At 37.7% G+C, this 18,763-nt stretch overlaps 2 protein-coding genes across 2 annotated transcripts; both read left to right on the plus strand.

The window, feature by feature from the left end:
* Positions 1-7,617: 7,617 nt before the first annotated feature.
* On the plus strand, positions 7,618-11,042 carry LOC149175459 (uncharacterized). Its single transcript, XM_089419679.1, has 2 exons — positions 7,618-7,758; positions 8,315-11,042. Exon 2 carries the CDS (start codon positions 8,356-8,358, stop codon positions 10,849-10,851), a length of 2,496 nt encoding a protein of 831 aa, XP_089275805.1. The 5' UTR covers positions 7,618-7,758; positions 8,315-8,355; the 3' UTR covers positions 10,852-11,042.
* Positions 11,043-17,635: 6,593 nt separating this feature from the next.
* LOC149175460 (uncharacterized) lies at positions 17,636-18,434 on the plus strand. The gene is made up of 2 exons (XM_089419680.1): positions 17,636-17,867; positions 18,042-18,434. Exons 1-2 carry the CDS (start codon positions 17,797-17,799, stop codon positions 18,256-18,258), a joined length of 288 nt encoding a protein of 95 aa, XP_089275806.1. The 5' UTR covers positions 17,636-17,796; the 3' UTR covers positions 18,259-18,434.
* The last annotated feature ends 329 nt before the right edge of the window (positions 18,435-18,763 follow it).

Consider the following 18,763-nt stretch of genomic DNA (forward strand, 5'->3'; position numbering starts at 1 on the left):
CCTCCTTGTTGCCCATATGCAATATCCAAAGGTGAAGGTGGCAAATATCCAAAACAAGTTTCAAATGGGGACTTTCCTATAGAAGTGTGGACCGCTCTATTATAAGAATGTTGTATATATACCAAATTTTCATCCTAGGTCTTCGGATGCTTATGGTTGTAACCCCTCAAAAGCTTCACCAAATTCCTATTGCCCACTTCTGTCTGCCCATCTGTCTGTGGATGGAATGTTGTAGATCTCTTCAACTTTGTGTCCATATTCTCCCATAATGTAATCTAGAATGCACTGAGAAATCTTGTATCCCCATCTGAAATGATGCTCCTTGGTATCCCAAAGTGTACCCAGACCTGTCCAAAGAACAAGTTTGTTTCTTCTTGTTCACTAATGGTCTTTTTACACGGCATTAGAACACACACCTTGTTGAACCCATCAACTACCACAAACATGTAGTCATGTCCCTTCCTAGTTGTCAGTAAACCTCCCACAAAGTCATGGAAATGATTTCCTAATGATGAGTATGTACAGGTAATGGATGATATAGACCCTATTTCATGTTGCTAGGCTTGCTGTTACAACAAAGCATACATCCTCTTATGAACCTAGCTACTTTCTCTTGCATCTTGGGCCAATACACATACATCTGCAAGTTAGCGACGGTCTTCCCTACACCAAAGTATCGTGCAAACTTGGAGGTGTGAGCCTCTCTAATTAGTTTAAAATGCTCACGTTTAGGAACACATAGCTTATCTAGCCTATAGAGTAACCCATCATGGACATGGTAGTCAATGGTGTTGTCGCCATCGTGCACATGACTCTAACTCTGCAACTATTGATACACCTGCTTTAAGTCCTCATCTTCTGAATATGTCTTTATGTATGTGTCATGGGTGAATGGTCCCATGTGCATAAGAGTCCCCAAAGTTGTAATCTTTAATGTGGGTAGCCTTGAAAGCATATCGGCCAACTTGTTTGTGTTGCCCTTCTTATACTTGATCACCAAATGAAATTGTTGTAAAAACCCCATCCAATTGTAATGCTTGGCCTGTTGTAGCTTATTCTCAGCATGCAAGTACTGTAACGACTGGTGATCTGTGTGGATTATTCTCTCCTTTCCGATCAGATAATGCTTCCACTTCTTCAAAGCTTACACCATGGCATAGAGCTACTTATCATAGGTAAAGAAGTTAAGACTTTCCCCATGATATACTTTAGAATGGTAGCAAACAAGCCTTCCTCCTTGCATCAAGACAGCTCCCATAACATATCCACTCACATCTATCTCCACCTCAAAGGGTCGTTGCAAGTTTGGTAATTCCAGAACTGGTGCTTCACTGATCTTCTTATTTAACTCATCAAAAGCTTGTTGCTGCCCTTTTTTCCACTGGAAACTCTTACCACCTGTTGTTATGGCGTGGAGCGGTGTTTCTATCACTGAAAATGAGGCTATGAATTTCCTCAGGTACTGTGTTTCTCCAATGAAACTCATAACCTCGGTAACATTAGTAGGAACTGACCATTTCATGATGGCCTCCATCTTGGAAGGATCTAGCTTCAATTCTCCTCCACCAATCACATATGCCAAATACACCAAGGACTACTGCGCAAACTCACACTTCTTGTGATTTGCTAGTAGTTGGTTCTTCTTCAATGCATTTAGCACCTGCGTCAAATGTGAAATATGCTCCTCCCAAGTAGCATTATATTCCATTATATCATCCAAATAGAAAATAACAAATGAATCTATAAAAGGGCGCAATACATCATTCATTAATCTCATAAATGTAGCTAGTTCATTACATAGGCCAAATGGCATAACCAACGACTCATACAAACCTTGCCTAGTTTTGAAGGCAGTCTTCCAGGTATCTTCTTTTTTAACTCGAACCTGGTGATATCCAGACTTCAAGTCCAGCTTGGTGAAATACTTTGTTCGTCGCAACTGATCTGGGAGATCGTCTATCTGGGCAGGGGGCATATGTTCTTGAGCGTGATTTTATTCAACGCCCAATAATCTATACACATACGCCAAGTCCCATCCTTCTTTGGCACAATGATGATGGGTGACCCACATGGTGATGTACTCGGTCGAATGACACCCTGTTCCAGTAGCTGCTGCAACTGTTTATTCACCTCACTTGCTTCTATAACAGACTGTCTGTACAACCAAATATTTGGCAATGGGGAGTCTGGCAATAGCTGGATCTCGTGCTCCACTTCTCTCTTAGGGGGTAACCCTTTAGGCTCTCAGAACACGTCCTTGTATGCCTATAACAACTCCTCCAATTGTTGTTTTTGTTTCTTAGTACACCCCTCAAGGGATTCCTTGCCTCTTATTGACTCCTCTACAGATTGATTTTCTCTTAAAAATAACAAAACATACTTCTTGCTAGATCTAATCAATTTCTTGGCTTGGTTGGCACTTACCAGTGAAATTTTCAACTTTCCTTTGTGCACGTTGATGATGAATGATTTTCCATCATTGATGAAATGGTATTGGTTAGCTCTCCTCATGAATATTGCATCACGCATGTACATGTATGGACTCCCAAGCATGACTCCACATACATCAAGGGGAACCACATCCAGATCTACTTCATTAATAAAATCAGCACTGATAGCAAATCTAATTTTACACTATTTTGTTACCTTCAGCTCTGCATCCTTATGTACCCATCCCAGTGGATATGGGTTTGGATGATCACGAACTTCCAGCCCCAACTTCTTGACCAGATCTGCTGCAATGATATTTGTCTGCGATCCTGAGTCAAACAGAGCATCAATCTTCGTCTTCTTGACCTGTATCTTTACATGGAAGAGTTTGGTCATTTATTTCTCTTCTTGTTGCTGAAGGCTACTTAGATTCACCTTCTTCTGCAATGATGTACAAATGATCTTCTCATCCATGTCTGAGTTTCTTTCAACTTGGTTGCTCGAATCAGTGGCCATGAGATTCTTCTTCTTATTATCTTTCTTCTTGTTCTTCAGGTTTAGCTCTGGATGCATCTTCTAGCACTTCTCCTCTATATGGCTATCAATGTTGCAGTGGTTATTAGGATCTTTGCACTGGTGTGTTTTGGCTACTGTCTTTTGATATTTTACCCCTTTTTGCTTCTTCTTCCCATACTTAGAAGTGTCTTGTTGCTCCTTTTGCTTCTATCCACTTGATTGCGCTCTTTTTAGGCCTATGTTCTCCAGGTACTATGCCCACCATTTTGGGCTTGAACAATCTCACTTGCTCACGCATATGGCAATTCAGACCCCCCCAAATAGTTGAGGAGTACATTTACATTCTTTGGAGAGATACCCAACACTATAACCATGTTTCTGAATTTTGTGGTGTACTCTTGCATGCTTTGGCCCGAATTTTACCTGAAGTAATGCCACCAGATCCTCTGGTCTTCCACGTACCCAATGGGATAAAGCTATGACTGAATGAGGGTTTTGAGATCCTCCCACTTAGTCACTAGAAGTTCTCCCTCCAACCTCAGAGTTTCTATGTGGATATCCCACCAAGTCAGTGCATGACCCTCCAATTTCAGCCGCACGAATGGATCCCTCTTCTGATTTTTCCTCTGCATTTGAACCCCCTTCTTCTCCAAATATCCCCAACTTATTGCTTAGGGCCACCATGAGGAGGTTGAAATTGCGGATTATATCCACGACTTGTTCTTCGAGTCGCGAAAACCTCACCTCTGTAAGATCATGAGGTCATTTATAGATTTGTCACCCATGATTAGGGTTTTACGATTTTCGGCCTCACCGATCTAGATCCCTGTAATCTCCACAAAATACCCAAAGAAACTTGCTCTGATACAAAATGATCCATAAACTGCCATGGATATTCCATTGGATAGTTCCTCACAACAGATCTGGTAATATTATATTAAAAATCTGAGATTCTACATTATTACAATTTTATTTAATTTTTAGATCTGTAAAATTAATTGTAATTAGTGCATGCATGTAAAAGTAAATCAGGAAGAAAAGTAGAAAACGAAAAAATAAGCTCACACACACATAATACACAAGATATGCTCTCTAGGAAACCCTTTCGGGAGAAAACCCAGCTAGAAGGTGAGGTTGCTTAACGCTCTTTGTGTGTCTAGAAATATGGTTGCAGATACAAAGAAGTAATGTATGTGGCCCATGGGCTATTACAGTGTGTAGGTCCTCTCTATTTTCTCTATCACCTATCTCTCATGGCTCTATTTTCTCAACTATGGAACAAAATGCTCTCAAAAGAATGAAATGTCTCTTCCTCCTAGTGGCCTGGTTATAACACATCCTGATAGCCTACTAGTGGTTAAGTTTGACTACATCAACTCTAAACTATAGTTACAAAATAAACTCTTCTAAAGTCTTTTACATCAAAAACATGTGGCTCGCTCCTTTTCCATGAATAATGGGGACTGACACAGCATCCTCTTGAACTATAGGTGTGAAACAGGAAGGTCAACTTCTAGGTGGCATAACTTTTGCATACAGACTTCGATTGACCTGATTCTTCCATTGTTGGAAAGCTCTCTGTGTGTAGAATAACATGAAATGTTTTGCACTTCATCAGAAAAGTTTTACCCCCAAAAAATGTCGTTTGATGCCTCAAAACACTCCCGAAAGGTTTCAGACCCTGTTTTGCCAAACTGGGTCCCACTGGTAAAAACAGACCCGTGAGCTCATTCCTCCACTTTTTCCACTTTAAATGCATTGAGATGGATGACAAATAATATAATCATCCAATTCAGATCACCTGTTGAGTTAATGAAGTATTGACCTCCATCCATAACTTCTTTCTAATCCTCTTAGAGAGAGAAGGTCACAATAAAGAAACCCTTAGATCCAAGTTTGACCTCATAGTGAGCTTTGAGTTTGTAGCGCTGCACAATCCAGTGAAGGAGGGATATTTTGATCGGCCAAATCGTAATGAACTTATAGATTAGGGCATGATCTTGCATGAGTTGTATGTTGTTGTTCAGTCTTGTTGGGGGACATGCACTCGCAGAATCGCTATTGATTTCACTATGCATGTGTTGGTATTCCTTTGTGTAAGAGGTGGGATTTTCTCTTGGTCATTGATGTTTGTTGCTCTAGTTTGAATGTGGTTATCTCCTTTGGAGTTGTTGGGGTCAAAAATGACAGAAGGGCCAAATTTGATTAGGAGGTTGGAGGGGTCAGGTGTCCCTCCTCCCTGGGCCACCATGCTCCTAGGTCGCTCAATTGAGGAGGGTTTGGAATAAACCAAAGAGTTGGGGGAAGGTGGAAATCAAAGGACGATCATGAATCATGAGCTTTGAGCAAGTTGAGTTGCGTTCCATACATAATTGCAGAGTGTTTCCTCTAGACAAATACAATATTAACTCTAAATGTAGAAAATATATCGGAAAGTATATCATAAATACATATTAAAAAGTAATTTAGCAAAGCAAATTCTCCATACTTATAGTTTCAGTGCAACTTTTAACATGCACATAATTATTAATTACTATAACACCAACATAATTAATAAACTTATTTATTAATTAATATATTTATTTATATATAAAAATTTATATAATATATTATATTAAAAGACAAATTTTTGCTATGGTAAATATATAAAGATCAAATTAAAATTATTTTAATTTAAACATATTAATCACATATTAATCATACATTACATGTTAACGAATACATCTCTACTTTACCATATTAAATTAAACACATTTACTCAAGCATCACATATGAACAAACACATATTTACTTTATCACAAATAATTATCACTATTATATATTTGACTAATACTTTGTTAACGGCATCAGTTTAAGCATGGTAAAACACATTGATGTTGGATGTAACTCAAAAATCGTTTCCTTAACCAAATATTAACACAATTTTTAGGAAATGGACATACTTTGCATATTGATTTTACCCTTTGAAATTAAAAGCAATTATCCTAATACACATATGATATTTTGGAACTCAAGACAACTTTTTCTTTTAATTTTTCTTTTTTAAGTGTAATGGTTAGCTATTAAATTTCTTTTTACTTTTGAAACCAAAAAACATGTTAATTCTTTTAAACAATTTTATTAATCTAAAAATATATCAATTTGAAAATATATAACTAAAATTTTAATATTTTTTAATAACATTTTTTTATAAATTTTATATTTTTTTAAATAATTTAATAAATTCAATAAATAACTAAAATTTTATTTTTTTAATAACTTTTTTTTTATAATTTTTATATTTTTAAAATAATTAATAAATTCAATAAGTATTATCCTCAGTATCAGAAATGAAATGTATTTCATCATAACTACTAATTTCAATAGAGTAGTTTTGGAGTTTCTCTAAAAATATTGGTTAGAATTCTGCAAAAAAATTATGGTCAAATCTTAATTTGTGTTGTTTAAATTGGTTTTTTACCATATATGAATTCAACACCCTCAAAAACCCTTAAAGCAATTTGAATATAAAAAATTAACCTAACAAATTTTTTATTTCAATAAATCCCTCTCAAATTCTAAACAAATTAAATTAAAAAATAAACCAAAAACTTTATATAAAATCATGTATTTCATCATAACTACTAATTTCAATAGAGTAGTTTTGGAGTTTCTCTAAAAAAATTGGTTAGAATTCTACAAAAAAAATTATGGTCAAATCTTGATTTGTGTTGTTTAAATTGGTTTTTTCCAATATATGGATTCAACACCCTCAAAAACCCTTAAAGAAATTTGATTATAAAAAATTAACCTAACAAATTTTTGATTTCAATAAATCCATCTCAAATTCTAAACAAATTAAATTAAAAATAAACCAAAAACTTTATATAAAATCACACCTACATACTCTAATACCAATAACTCAAGCATACATGTAACTATTTTTAGGCCGATAGGCCTTCCTTTGAAAGGGACTTTCGTCGTCCCTTTGCTTCTCAGACTGACACTTGGCAGGGCATAGAGTCGGCATAAACCCTCTAACCACCCACACCTTTGTCGGCAGAGTTCTGAAAGCGAGGACTCAACCCTCTCGAAAACCCAGTTATGCGGTCCCTGTTTTGCGGTGCACAGCTTGAAACCCCTGTTCTGCGATGCACGATCAACAAATTCGTGCTTTGGAAACCCTGTTCTAAGGATTGAGCTGGCTTTACAACAATAATGGTTCCTCCTCAGCTGCGGCAACGCAGTTCCATGGAGGAAATGCTGGAGGCAATCAAGGGCCGCGAGGATAGATCCCGTGACAACGGTATCCCTCCTGTACTGCCAATGCGGCCGACTTTGAAAGCCAGGCCTCCTTCTGCAGTCAGAACAAGAAAAATTACCCAGACATGGTTTAATCAGAGCAATGATCAAGTCCCTAGGGACGTTCAAGCTGAGATTCCACCGGTTGATGTTCAAGGTATCTGTATGAACAAGCAGAGTGAAAATATGACAAATGTTGATCAGTTTGAAGGGGATCCCTTGGCCGATGGTAGCGATAACGGAGTTGCCGAGGTTAATGCTGAGCGCAATAAGGGTTCAAAAGTGACAAGCAAACCCCTTTTCGCCCTGATGCCCAACATTGATTCGAATATGGCTGGGGGTGCTTTAAAGGATAAACAGGGCTTTAAGAGAAGGAGTAATCGAAGTCCAGTTGAATCACCTTACAAGAAGCCGGCGGGAACATTCAAAGATCGTTCGGGCGACAGCGATGATTCGGAAGCTGGTTCCTATCCTGCATCAGTGGAGGATGACGGGAAGTGGACGGATGACAGCGTTTCTGGCATGAAAAAGGTAAGATTGTTCAATACTATAGTTTATTTCTTCAAAGATGTTTCACTAAAACAAAAACATGTAGCCATGGATAAGCTCGTGGTTTAATTGCATCAGCTGCTTCCTTAACTGTATTTACGCTGCGGTCTTAGTCTTATTATTATTATATTTCACCTTTTCCTGGAAAAAAAAATGGATTAAAACCTAATTTGTTAGACAATGCCCCGTTTCAAAATGAATCTATTAGTAAAAGCCTTTTTACTTTTGGTTATGATGTAATGAATCTATTAGTAAAAGCCTTTTTACTTTTGGTTATGATGTAAATTGATGTCTGAGTTGAAGTTTGAATGATTCTCAGCTTGATTTCTTCTTTCACTGTAGTTGTGCCGCAGGTGTAGATAATCAATGCTGTTAATGTAACAAGATATAAGATCAACTTAGGTGTAAATAACAGCTGAGTTAAATCTGAATACCATTTGGTATTTTGCCCAAATGAAACTAGAAGTTATCATAGGGATATATGTATTTTGAGAACAGAGTCTGTTACCTCTTCACTGATAACTTGCGCTACCCACAGCGATTACTTGTGACGAGGGTATCGCAGCTCGTGGAGGAGGAATGGAGAAGGAGAAGCCAAAATCAAAGGCATCCCCTGCCATTACAGGCGATCATGCTTCTGCTGCTCATTCATCGCCTTCTTCTGCGCTGACAGACGGTGAATTTCTTCTGCACTTACTTCGAAAAGGCAATAATCAAGCAAACAATGGAGGCGGAGAAGGAGATTCTACCGATAAAAGGAGGAGGAAACAAGAAGCCATCGCCGGTTCTTCATCATCAGCCGATGAAGAGCCATGGCAGCTAAAGGATCCAGCAGTTGCAGCATTAGGCCCTAGCCATCGTTTCCGCGGGGAAGAAGTCATAGCACAGGGGTACCATCATCATCTTCAAAGTCCAAGTCCACTTCCACATCCACATCCACATGGTTGGCTGCACTTACATTCATCACCAGCGACTGCTGTGGATTACCGCCATGTTAATCACGACGATGCCAATGTTAATTTTGTTAGCGAGACAGATGCTCCATCGCCTTGGGCCCGTCATCCATTGCCATCGCCATTGCCGTGTTCCTTTGATCCATCGCTGCTGCACAGGCCACCAACCCAACTCCAACCCCAACCCCAACCCCAACCTCAACCCCAGTCAGCGAGTCCTTATCATCCAGTCTTTCCTGCGGGCGGTTTTCAGATTCAAAAGCCCTATGATAAATCCTTTCCTGAGCCTTGTTCGTTTGTTAGCCCTGGTGGCGGTGATGGTGGAGGGGCATCTTCCGGTTCCCCTTTCAATGAGAATGACCATTTGGGTATCTCCCGGGTGCTCGAGGCTCCTTGGATGACACTGAGTTCGCTGAGGCCGCCACTGGGGGCAGGAGGTGAGAGCGGAGGACAACCACCAACTTGGTCTCATGATCCTCAGCCCCAGCCCCAATCGCAGCCTCGGCTAGTGTTCAGTGGCAGTAAGGGGGTAGCGAATCATCATCATCATGGGCCCACATTCACTGGTGATGTTTTGCACCAGCAGAAACATTGGCCGCAGTCGTATGGGAACGGGGCTGACCTTTTCCAACACCTGCAAGGGCTTTCTGAAGAAAACGGTTTTTTGCTGGGCAGTTTTGGTGCACATCATAAGCTTAATAGTACAGGAGGCAATGCTACTATGAATGAAATTGTAAGCCAAAAGTGTGTTGGGAGTGCAAACCTAAATGTTGGGGATTTTGCTCTGAATAGGAACCAAAAGTGCGTTGGGGGAAGCTCAAATGCTTGCTATCTTCCTGTGAATGAAAACCAAAATTCATCTTGTCAAACTGGATCAGTGCCCTGTCAATCATGGTCAGCTGTAGCTGAAGAGCCATTCAGCAGAGATGGAAACTTGATGTTTGGCTCAGTGGTATGCCAGTCTGAACGTGATCGCAGTGAAAAGATGTTAGAGTTGCAATCAGGAAATATTTTCCTTAACAATGCCGAGCTTCCATGCAACCTACAGGGTAAAGGTGCTGTGCGGTTTCCTTGTAGGCCTTCCTCAAGTAAACAAGTCTCAGGAAATAAAACAGTTCCAGAGGAAGGACTGCCTTGGAAAGGACATCCATCAAATCGATTAGTTGATCAGCCCAGAGTTTCGAGAGGAGCATCCACTCCATCTTCTGAGCAAGTGATTATAAAGGATAAAAGAGGTTTGGATCAAGAAAGTAGAAATGCTGTGCGCAACCAAAAATCTACTTCTCGCATTGCAAATACATTTGATACAGATGACAGGAAAAAGGGACCAGAAATTAAATCCTATGTGCAAATCGAAAGGAACAGTAACCAAAGTATTGCCCGGCGCATCAGACATGGCCAATCAGATATAATTGGAAAGGATGACATCAGAAATGGAACAGCACAACGGGTGATCAAAGAAAGGCATGCCAGGGAAACGGGCAAACAGTCAGTGGAAGTTATTGCAAATGGAGAGGGCATGGGGAATCACTCTTTGAAATCTCGAGGAAGAGGTATATACAGGCATCGGGATGACTTTGAGAAATGCGGGGAAATTGAGCAAGAATGGGATATGAAAGAGTCACAAACCAAGGATCAAAAGCAATCTGGTGTTTCTGATTCATTCTCAACCATTACTGATCATTTATCTGCTTTGGAGGTGAATGAATTTGGTCACTGCAAATTTAATGACGACTTGAAAAAGCATATCCTTAGTAGGATATCTGATGATGCATCTTGCAGTCAACCAGTTACCTCTGAACTGGAAAATCCCCGTTCCTCTTCTGGGAGCAATTTGCATTCTGTTCCAGCATCACAAATGGAAAAATCTCAAAGACAATTCCACGGGGTTGCTCTTTCTGATGGAAACCAGAGGTCTAGGATTGAAAGAAGGCGGCAAGGAAAACACTTCTCAAATTTAACTGGATGTAGATATCAGGATTTTGATAAAGAAGATACTGGCAGGTTTGGTGGAGAAAACCAACCGTCCAGTGATCACGATTCGCAAGATAAATATTGCAATGAAAATAGGTCAATTGTCCCTCGATTCCACAAGGTAAGAAAACAGATTCTTGATGCTTGATTCTCGTGTGTGTCTTGTTTGGAATCTGGATATAGATATCCTCTAAGAAACGCTTCCTTTCTTATTTGATGACAGTGCAATAGGAATGGCATATAAACCTCCAATTTCACTTTTCTATTTTTTTCTGTCTCAAGTCTTTAAAGTTCTGTGAATATGTTGACAGTAATTTACCCTTATGATGTTGTTGCTTATTGTTATTTCTCATCAGCGGCAGAGCTTTGTTTCCATCACTGAAGTAGAGCGATTTTTAATGTTGTGTTCTTTGTCTTTTAGACGTCACAAGCTTGCCATATATAATTTCATTACCTTTTATGCCCTTTAGGTGGTTGATTTGATTATCAAGTGATGTGTGCTCATGGGCAGAAATGCACAGGGCATCAGAGGCCACACAAAAAGTAGGCACAATTATGCATGTGCTGTGCACTTTTCATTACATGTGAATAAAATCTATATGCACACTACAAAGCGTATAACATTTTGGGAAGATGAGTCTATAGTGCATGCGTAACAAGTCATCTTGAAGTTGTTAGAATTAAAGCTAAAGGCGAAAAGCATAAAGCTAGGTGCAAGTTCTCATCATTTTCTCCCTGCTTAGAGGGAACTGTTCCCAGCTTCTGCTAACCTAAGGGGTACTCAATTTCCATGAAGTACATAATACTCTCTTGACTCTGTGTAGTTGGGGTCTTGACATGGACCCATATCTTCTGATTTTGGGGTCTGAAAATCTTCTGAACGTGGACTGCTTGAATCAAGTGTGGAATAGTCTGTCATGCTGGAGTTCAAAGTAGAAAACTGCTGACAGTTCTCCTTGCCAAAATATCCGAATTTGCTCTCGTGTATCATTTCCTATAGAAGGCAGCTTGAGTTGGTGATGTTCGACTCTGTGTGGATCCAAGTTGGAGTTGCTTTAATAGCTAACAAAATTTGCATTATGAAATTTTTCACAATATAATTTCATAGTAAAAAAAGGAAAAATAATGATTTATTTATTTATTATTATTATTTTAATAGCTCAATGGAGACCGCATTCGTAAATGCTAATCTGAAAGCAGTCATAAGCAAAAAGATTTGTTGTTCTTGTCTAATTTAGTGAAATCATATTAGTCTTGCTTACACCTGAATAAAAATTGCAAAATCCTCCATTACCTAAATAAAAATTGCAAAACCTCCGTTAACTGTTGCAAAATTGAACTCTTATATATTTTGTTGCACCTATCATGAAATTCACACAAGACCTATAGACATTTGGGTTCAAGATGCTTAAAGATGGTTTTCTGTAATTACGTGATGTCACCTAAAGTATTACTATTATGGGTGAACCCTTCAGAATTAGTGTTGGTACGTGGCATGTGATAGTTACAAATACAGTCAGAGTCTAGGATTACAAGTGACGTCAGGATGATTTTTCATTTTTGCAACTGTTTCTGGTAGATATAGATTACTATGGATCATTCAAACTTTTGTGAGCCAAGTGTGTACATGTGTCATGAAACGAGAAGACTTAATTCTGTCAGAAAGTTGGGGATTATGGTGAGTGCTTTTCACAAATAAGATAGATCCCTTGTTTTCTCTACTATAAGAACACAATTTGATTCATGATAGATCCCTTGTTTTCTCCACTATAAGAAACACACTTGATTCAACTACAGTTGTGGTATTTGGATGGAGATGCTTCAATGTCAATTGTATCTGTTCTCTTGTTATATTTTAAGTCAAGCCATTTTTGGCTGACATGCAATCTTTTGAGATTGTTCCTTTTGGCACATGTTGGGCCCTAAAGAGTTGAGGATGAACAGACATTTAGTTGTGGGATAATTCTGAGCACATATTCAGTATGCACATTGCTAGGTACAAAACCCCTCCAGTGCCCTAGTATGGACAAATCTGTGGTAAATTTTCTTTCATTCACTTGACACCTGCACAGATCTGTATAACCATATTTTATTATATTGTATGAGCTGTTTGGAGCCAATTTTTGGACTGAAGCATGCACTTATAGACTTATAAAAATCAATTGAGTTTTGTATTTGGGTCAAGAGAAGTGAGGAGCTTTACAGTCTAGGGTGCAGGAGATCTTTTTTTGAAATTGAATTTGCGAAAATCAAAATAGACAGTTTGGCCATGCCGATTATGAAATACTAAATTGATAATGTAGATCACATTTGAAACTGGGCCGTTGAATCTCAATCGCCGTTCTAAATAAGTAGTGAGACTTACTTTAATCTCTGGAAAACCTTAGCTCTAACTATTGCAGAGCAATACTGAAGAGCGCAGATGCTCGAGTATCATCACATAGTTACACATTGCAGTCACTAGGGAAATACCAAATTTTAAACTATAATCAAAACTCCAACCAAAGAAAGTAATTGACAAATTACAAAACCCAATCCTGCTTTCTTGCATAATCAATATTGAACACGTGCACATCCAATTACCAAATTTTGCATGATCCTCTGCAGATTAATCTCCTTCCATTAATGAGCCAAAGGAGTAATCCAAATTGGCGATGCAATATCACCCTGTTTTTTTGCATTTCATTTCCTTTTTGCAAAAATGCAATGCATTGCATTGGTCATTAACTATAGATCTGTTGCTTGACACAGAGTTGTTGAGAGTGTTGGAGAAGGGGTGACTGACCTCAAGGAGGGTGAGAGTGTGCTTCCCTTATTTACTGGAGAATGTGGAGAATGCAGACACTGCAAGTGAGACGAAAGCAACATGTGTGATCTTCTAAGAATTAATACTGAACAAGGGGTTATGATAAATGATGGGAAGTTGAGGTTTTCAATCAATGGAAAACCCATTTATTATTATTATTATTATTATTAATATTAATGTTTAAATAAAAATAGTTACAAAATTATTTATAGATCACAAAATTAATTGTATTTTATTAAACATCACATAAGAATACAATAAGTATTGGTTTAAGAATATTATAATTTGACTTTCTAATCGCACCATACAACAACGGGCCCTACCTTATTTCCATCTGGTTATGGTTACCGAGATACACGCAATGGTAAATGTTGACATAAACCAAGTAAATAATATTACGGGGCCGACCTTACTTTGAATATTTCTCTAGTGGAAAGGAAGAATCCCTCAAAAGTGCTTAAAAAGGCAGTTTCCCCAAAAGCATTTTACCTGTCAAGAGGGCTTCAAATGCCTGGCCCATGAATTGGAATTTAACTATTAACAGATTTCAATGCTGCAGTGAATTTACTGATTGGAATTCCTCCACCCTCAAAAAACTATAGTTGAAATAGTATGCCTATAGACAGTTGAAGGCATTTGAATCATTTTTTTGTTAATGGGCATTTCCCATTTTCCATCTGCACTTCAGATACTATGTCGTAGAAGAACTGAAAACCAGATACCTTTACATTGCCAAAAGGGCTTTGAATATTTTACAATAAATAAGAAAATTCTTCGGCAGAAGCTCAAACATTTCACTGCCTATCTTGGCCATCAGAAGGACTCCAAATACTTTGCCTTCTCAATGAACCTGGAATATTACTCATCCGAACCTTCAAAATTCAAATATTTTTACTCCTTTGTAAGAAATGCCAGGCTACTACCTGCATGTCAAGGTAAAATTATGTTGAAACTTTCCAAATATGTAATTTGATTCTACATGTAGGAGAACCATCAGTGTACCATTAATCTCAGCGCTGCAAATCCAAGTAATCCGAATACTGATGGTATCAAGTGTTTCAAATTGATCCATATTAGCACACAGGAGAACACGTTCCTGGAGGGATTTGAGAATTAGGCATTAAAGGCGTTTAGATAGTATTAGAAAACTTATAGACAGTAATATTTATGTATGGATAATATAATTCGAGGTAGAGTTCTACATAATAATAAAATTTTATGGATTAAAATATCTACTCATGACTGGGATTAAGCTGTAGACATAATTCTAGATAATAATGGGGAGACAAATCTAGACAATAGGAAGAAATTAAAAATTATAATAAACATTTATAGATAAGGATGAAGATGGATTAAGCTCCCATTTAAAGGGGTTCAAGCTTGAAATCTAATCTTGATGTAAGGAAGCATAGAATAGACTGGGGATAAGCTTTATGGAAGAGACTGCCTCAATTAATTTCAATGAATAAGAATTTGGCTGTTGTGCTCCTGCTTATTTTTTTTTATTTCTAATGTTAATGGGTTGTTTTTTTCTGATGTTTATTTGACCTTTCCTGTATTGCAATCCCATCAAGCCCATTCTGATTGCATCACCCCAAATTACTACATACTTCAGCGGACTTGAACCCCAATCAGACCAGACCCACTTCATCCCTGATATACCCACAACATATTCTGTAACCACTTCTGATTTTTCATCACTTTTTACTGCTACAGAAGCAGCTCCCCTCTGTCATAAAGCCCTGCGTTTGTTTCTATTCTTTTAAAAACCTCATTGACCAAATACAAAAAGATGCTATTTACAGCCCAGAACATCAGGATCAAAACAGTGCACAGCATGAAAAGAATTGTTACACAAATTAGACAAAGGAACCATCAATTCCAATCTTATCAAAACAATCATATATATTTTATTTGTAGAAATTCAGACAAGTAAATAGAACATTTAAAATATTTGCACTGTTTTGCCTCTTAAAATGCTTGAAAATGAAAGTTTGAATTGTATCTTGGACAGAGCATAGATTAATAAGTGCTAAAAGCTTGCTTTGAGGGCCAGAGAAATACATAGTGTTTTGAATGGTGGGTTTGCCAAAATGGAATCTAAAACCACTATATTTGAGGACTTAAGTATGTAAAACAAAATACTTTGAAAAATACAATACATGAATTTAAAATCGGTTTCAAAATTTTAATAATGTTAATGTTTTACTTCTACTGTCAACCAGTAATGTAAGTGATTTGTTTTAACATTTGCAAATCACAAATTTCTCCACTTTTCATTTACCATGTACAACGTTGTAATTTACTTTTTATTTAGAAAAAAATCGTGCTGCCAATAATCTATTGAACCTATTGAGCTTTAAGTATGAACGCGTTCTACACTTACTATATTAATATGAATGGTTTGGTTTTGGTTTTGTTCTTCTAATATCAAATGTACTGGTACAGGATGGTCAACGTGGTTATTGCCTTCGTCACTACATACCTTTATATATGCTTGACTATCTATAAAACTTTCTTCCTTTCACTAATCCTATCGGCCTCTCTTTGTACCTTTTGGGACAATTGCTCGTCATAAAACTTATGCAATATATACTAGTTTCACTTTTTTTTTTTTACTTTAAAGAATTCTCACAAAGCTTTCTCCATTAGAATGAACTTATTGGACTCATCTAACCAGGGGAGGAATTGCCCGGAGGACCAAAAGTGGCTGGAATATTGGCAAAAAAACTTCAAAAAATCTTGTAGACATAGTGTTTGAATCGTGTTTTTGATGGTGAAAATGGATTCAGCACCATCAAAAACCTCTAGGACACCTAAAAATTTGAAGTTTAACAACTATAACTTGGATTTACAAAAATCTTTGCGGAATTTTCTCTAAATATGACTAGAATTTCCATAACTTTCCAGACAATTCTTCCGCTAGTTAAACTACAACGAACTTATTAGATATAAAAACTTACCTAAAAATGCCTTTGAGATGGACCATCACCATCACCATATTCATGACAAGATAATTTAAGATACAGTCGGTCATTCTTCGCAACCATTTATTTAAAATATAATTATCTACCCTTTATAACACACATCATATTTATGAAAGCTCTTCATAATTCGCACAGCCAACCGACACGATGGGTTTAAAGATCATGTAAAAAGAAAAATTTACAACTCACATTTTTTTGTTTTGTCCTTATATTTATAATTATGTAAGTGACTTGAATGTGACGATCATCCATATATCAATTCGTAGTATAACATTAATATATAGAAGTTATCAGTGCATGACTTTCTAGTTAAGCGTGGTTAGGCTAGAGTAATATTAGGATGGGTGATTTTTAAGGAACATTTAGTGTTACATTTCCCAGAAAAGAAAAAGAGATAGTTTGAAGTATATTTTTACAAGTGAAGTTATATTTAATTTAAATTAATTACTATTTTTTTATAATAATAATAATAATAAAAAACCTTTACAGAATCCTAACAAATAACATACTGAATTATGTTAACTCAAACGCGATATATAAGTTTTACTCATAAATAAACTACCCATTATTGTCACATGTTTCAATATCTTTTTTTCCCGAAGATGTTTGAACCATGTCTAATGAAGCCCTGTCTTTCTTTTGCACGACCACCACTTTAGACGTGGCATACAACTCACACCTTGGATGTAATGACGTCATCAGCCGCATTGACGGTGGAAACGGTCGAAATTTATTTAATTCTTATTGAAAAGGGGCGAAATTTATTAATTAAAAAAACCCTTGTGATTCACTCAAACACGGAACATATTCCAATGGAAGGATACCATATGGACAGCCTGCAACGCTGGCACAGCACGTGTTGAGTTATGACGTGGCATTTTTACACAACATTCCATGGTTCCAGAGGGAGGAGGGTGAATAGGACTTCCAAACAAAGTCGGTAAGTATTCACAAATTTGGTGATAAGTGTGAACAAAATAAAATTATAAACAGGTGGCACATTTACTTTCAAAACATTACCAAATCAAAATCAAATTCTAAAACTTCATCGATTATCTTTAATAGTAATGTAATCATATTACTTTTGACCTAATCTAGGGTATCTTTGCCGACAATTAAGTTTATAAGAATGGTGGAGGTTCTCAAGTAATTCCTCACAAGGCGGTGAAGACGAAGCACGGCGCATTCACTTCGCTACGCTTCATCTCGCCTGCCTGTGTTTCCATTCCCACTGCCTACACTTTCTGTTTTGTCTCTCCATTTTCTTCAGAGATTCATTGTCTTGTGTCCCGTTTTCATCATGGCGAGGCGGCTTCTATCCGCGCGCACATTATCTTCTCTGCTCTCTGACATCAGAATTTCTCATGCTCGGTATGCACTCTTCCATATTCTTTCCGGGAGTAACCAAAATGAAGTCTATATTGCATTATTTTTTCCATTAAAATTTTGTTGGGTGAAATTAGGGCCAGTAGCACTAGGGTTTTGTATTCTACACCGCCACAGAAAAATGAGCCTTAGATGTTGTTTGTTCTTTGTGTTTTGCAGGCAATACACAGCAGCGGCGGCCGAAGCGATGAGATCAAGCGGAGCGGCGGGGCGGGAATTTCCAGAGCTTAGCAAGGCAGGCAGAGGTGGAGGAAATAACAAGGGAACGGTGTTCTGGATGAGGGATCCGGCCACGGGGAACTGGATTCCGGAGGATCACTTCGGTGAGACCGACACTGCAGAGCTGAGGCAGAAGCTGCTCTCCTCCAGAAAATAAGAAAATATTAGAATAGTTTAGTATTAACATCAGGGATTCCCTTGCCGAAGACAGAGCGGATGTAGGATGGGGCAAGGGACATCTTCTGAGATTTCTTGCACTGTTCCTCACCGTTCATGCGACTGTACACGGTTTCCAGATAAACTAAAATATATATATATATTATATTTCTGATCCGAAGTTGTTCTCCAGTACCATTATTTTAAGCAAACGAATAATTGTGATGGCTTCTTCGCCCGCACTGTCACAGATCCATTTTACGCCAGATTGCCAGATGGATGCTTTTAAGTTATGAGGTTGGGATGAAATGGATCTTTGTCCGCCAGATTGCCAGATGGATGCTTTTAAGTTATGAGGTTGGGATGAAATGGATCTTTGAATTTGACATACTGCTTTATTATTATTTTTTTAATATAATAATTTTATTTGATCTTTGAGAGTTGAGATTCGCTGTTTGAAACTGTCTGATATGAATTATGTCGAAGTTTTTTCTGTCCTTTGGGCG

The sequence above is a fragment of the Pinus tabuliformis genome, chromosome 4_1 (assembly GCF_031772625.1).
Source record: "Pinus tabuliformis cultivar Carrire ecotype Pingquan chromosome 4_1, CPIR1, whole genome shotgun sequence".
NCBI lineage: Eukaryota > Viridiplantae > Streptophyta > Pinopsida > Pinales > Pinaceae > Pinus > Pinus tabuliformis.

Bases quoted from the DNA above. Each gene is read 5' to 3' on its own strand.
- LOC149175459 (XM_089419679.1), top strand. From the start codon at position 8,356: ATGGAGAAGGAGAAGCCAAAATCAAAGGCATCCCCTGCCATTACAGGC.
- LOC149175460 (XM_089419680.1), top strand. From the start codon at position 17,797: ATGGCGAGGCGGCTTCTATCCGCGCGCACATTATCTTCTCTGCTCTCT. The intron at 17,868-18,041 runs GTATGCACTCTT...TGTGTTTTGCAG, and splicing joins ATCAGAATTTCTCATGCTCG to GCAATACACAGCAGCGGCGG.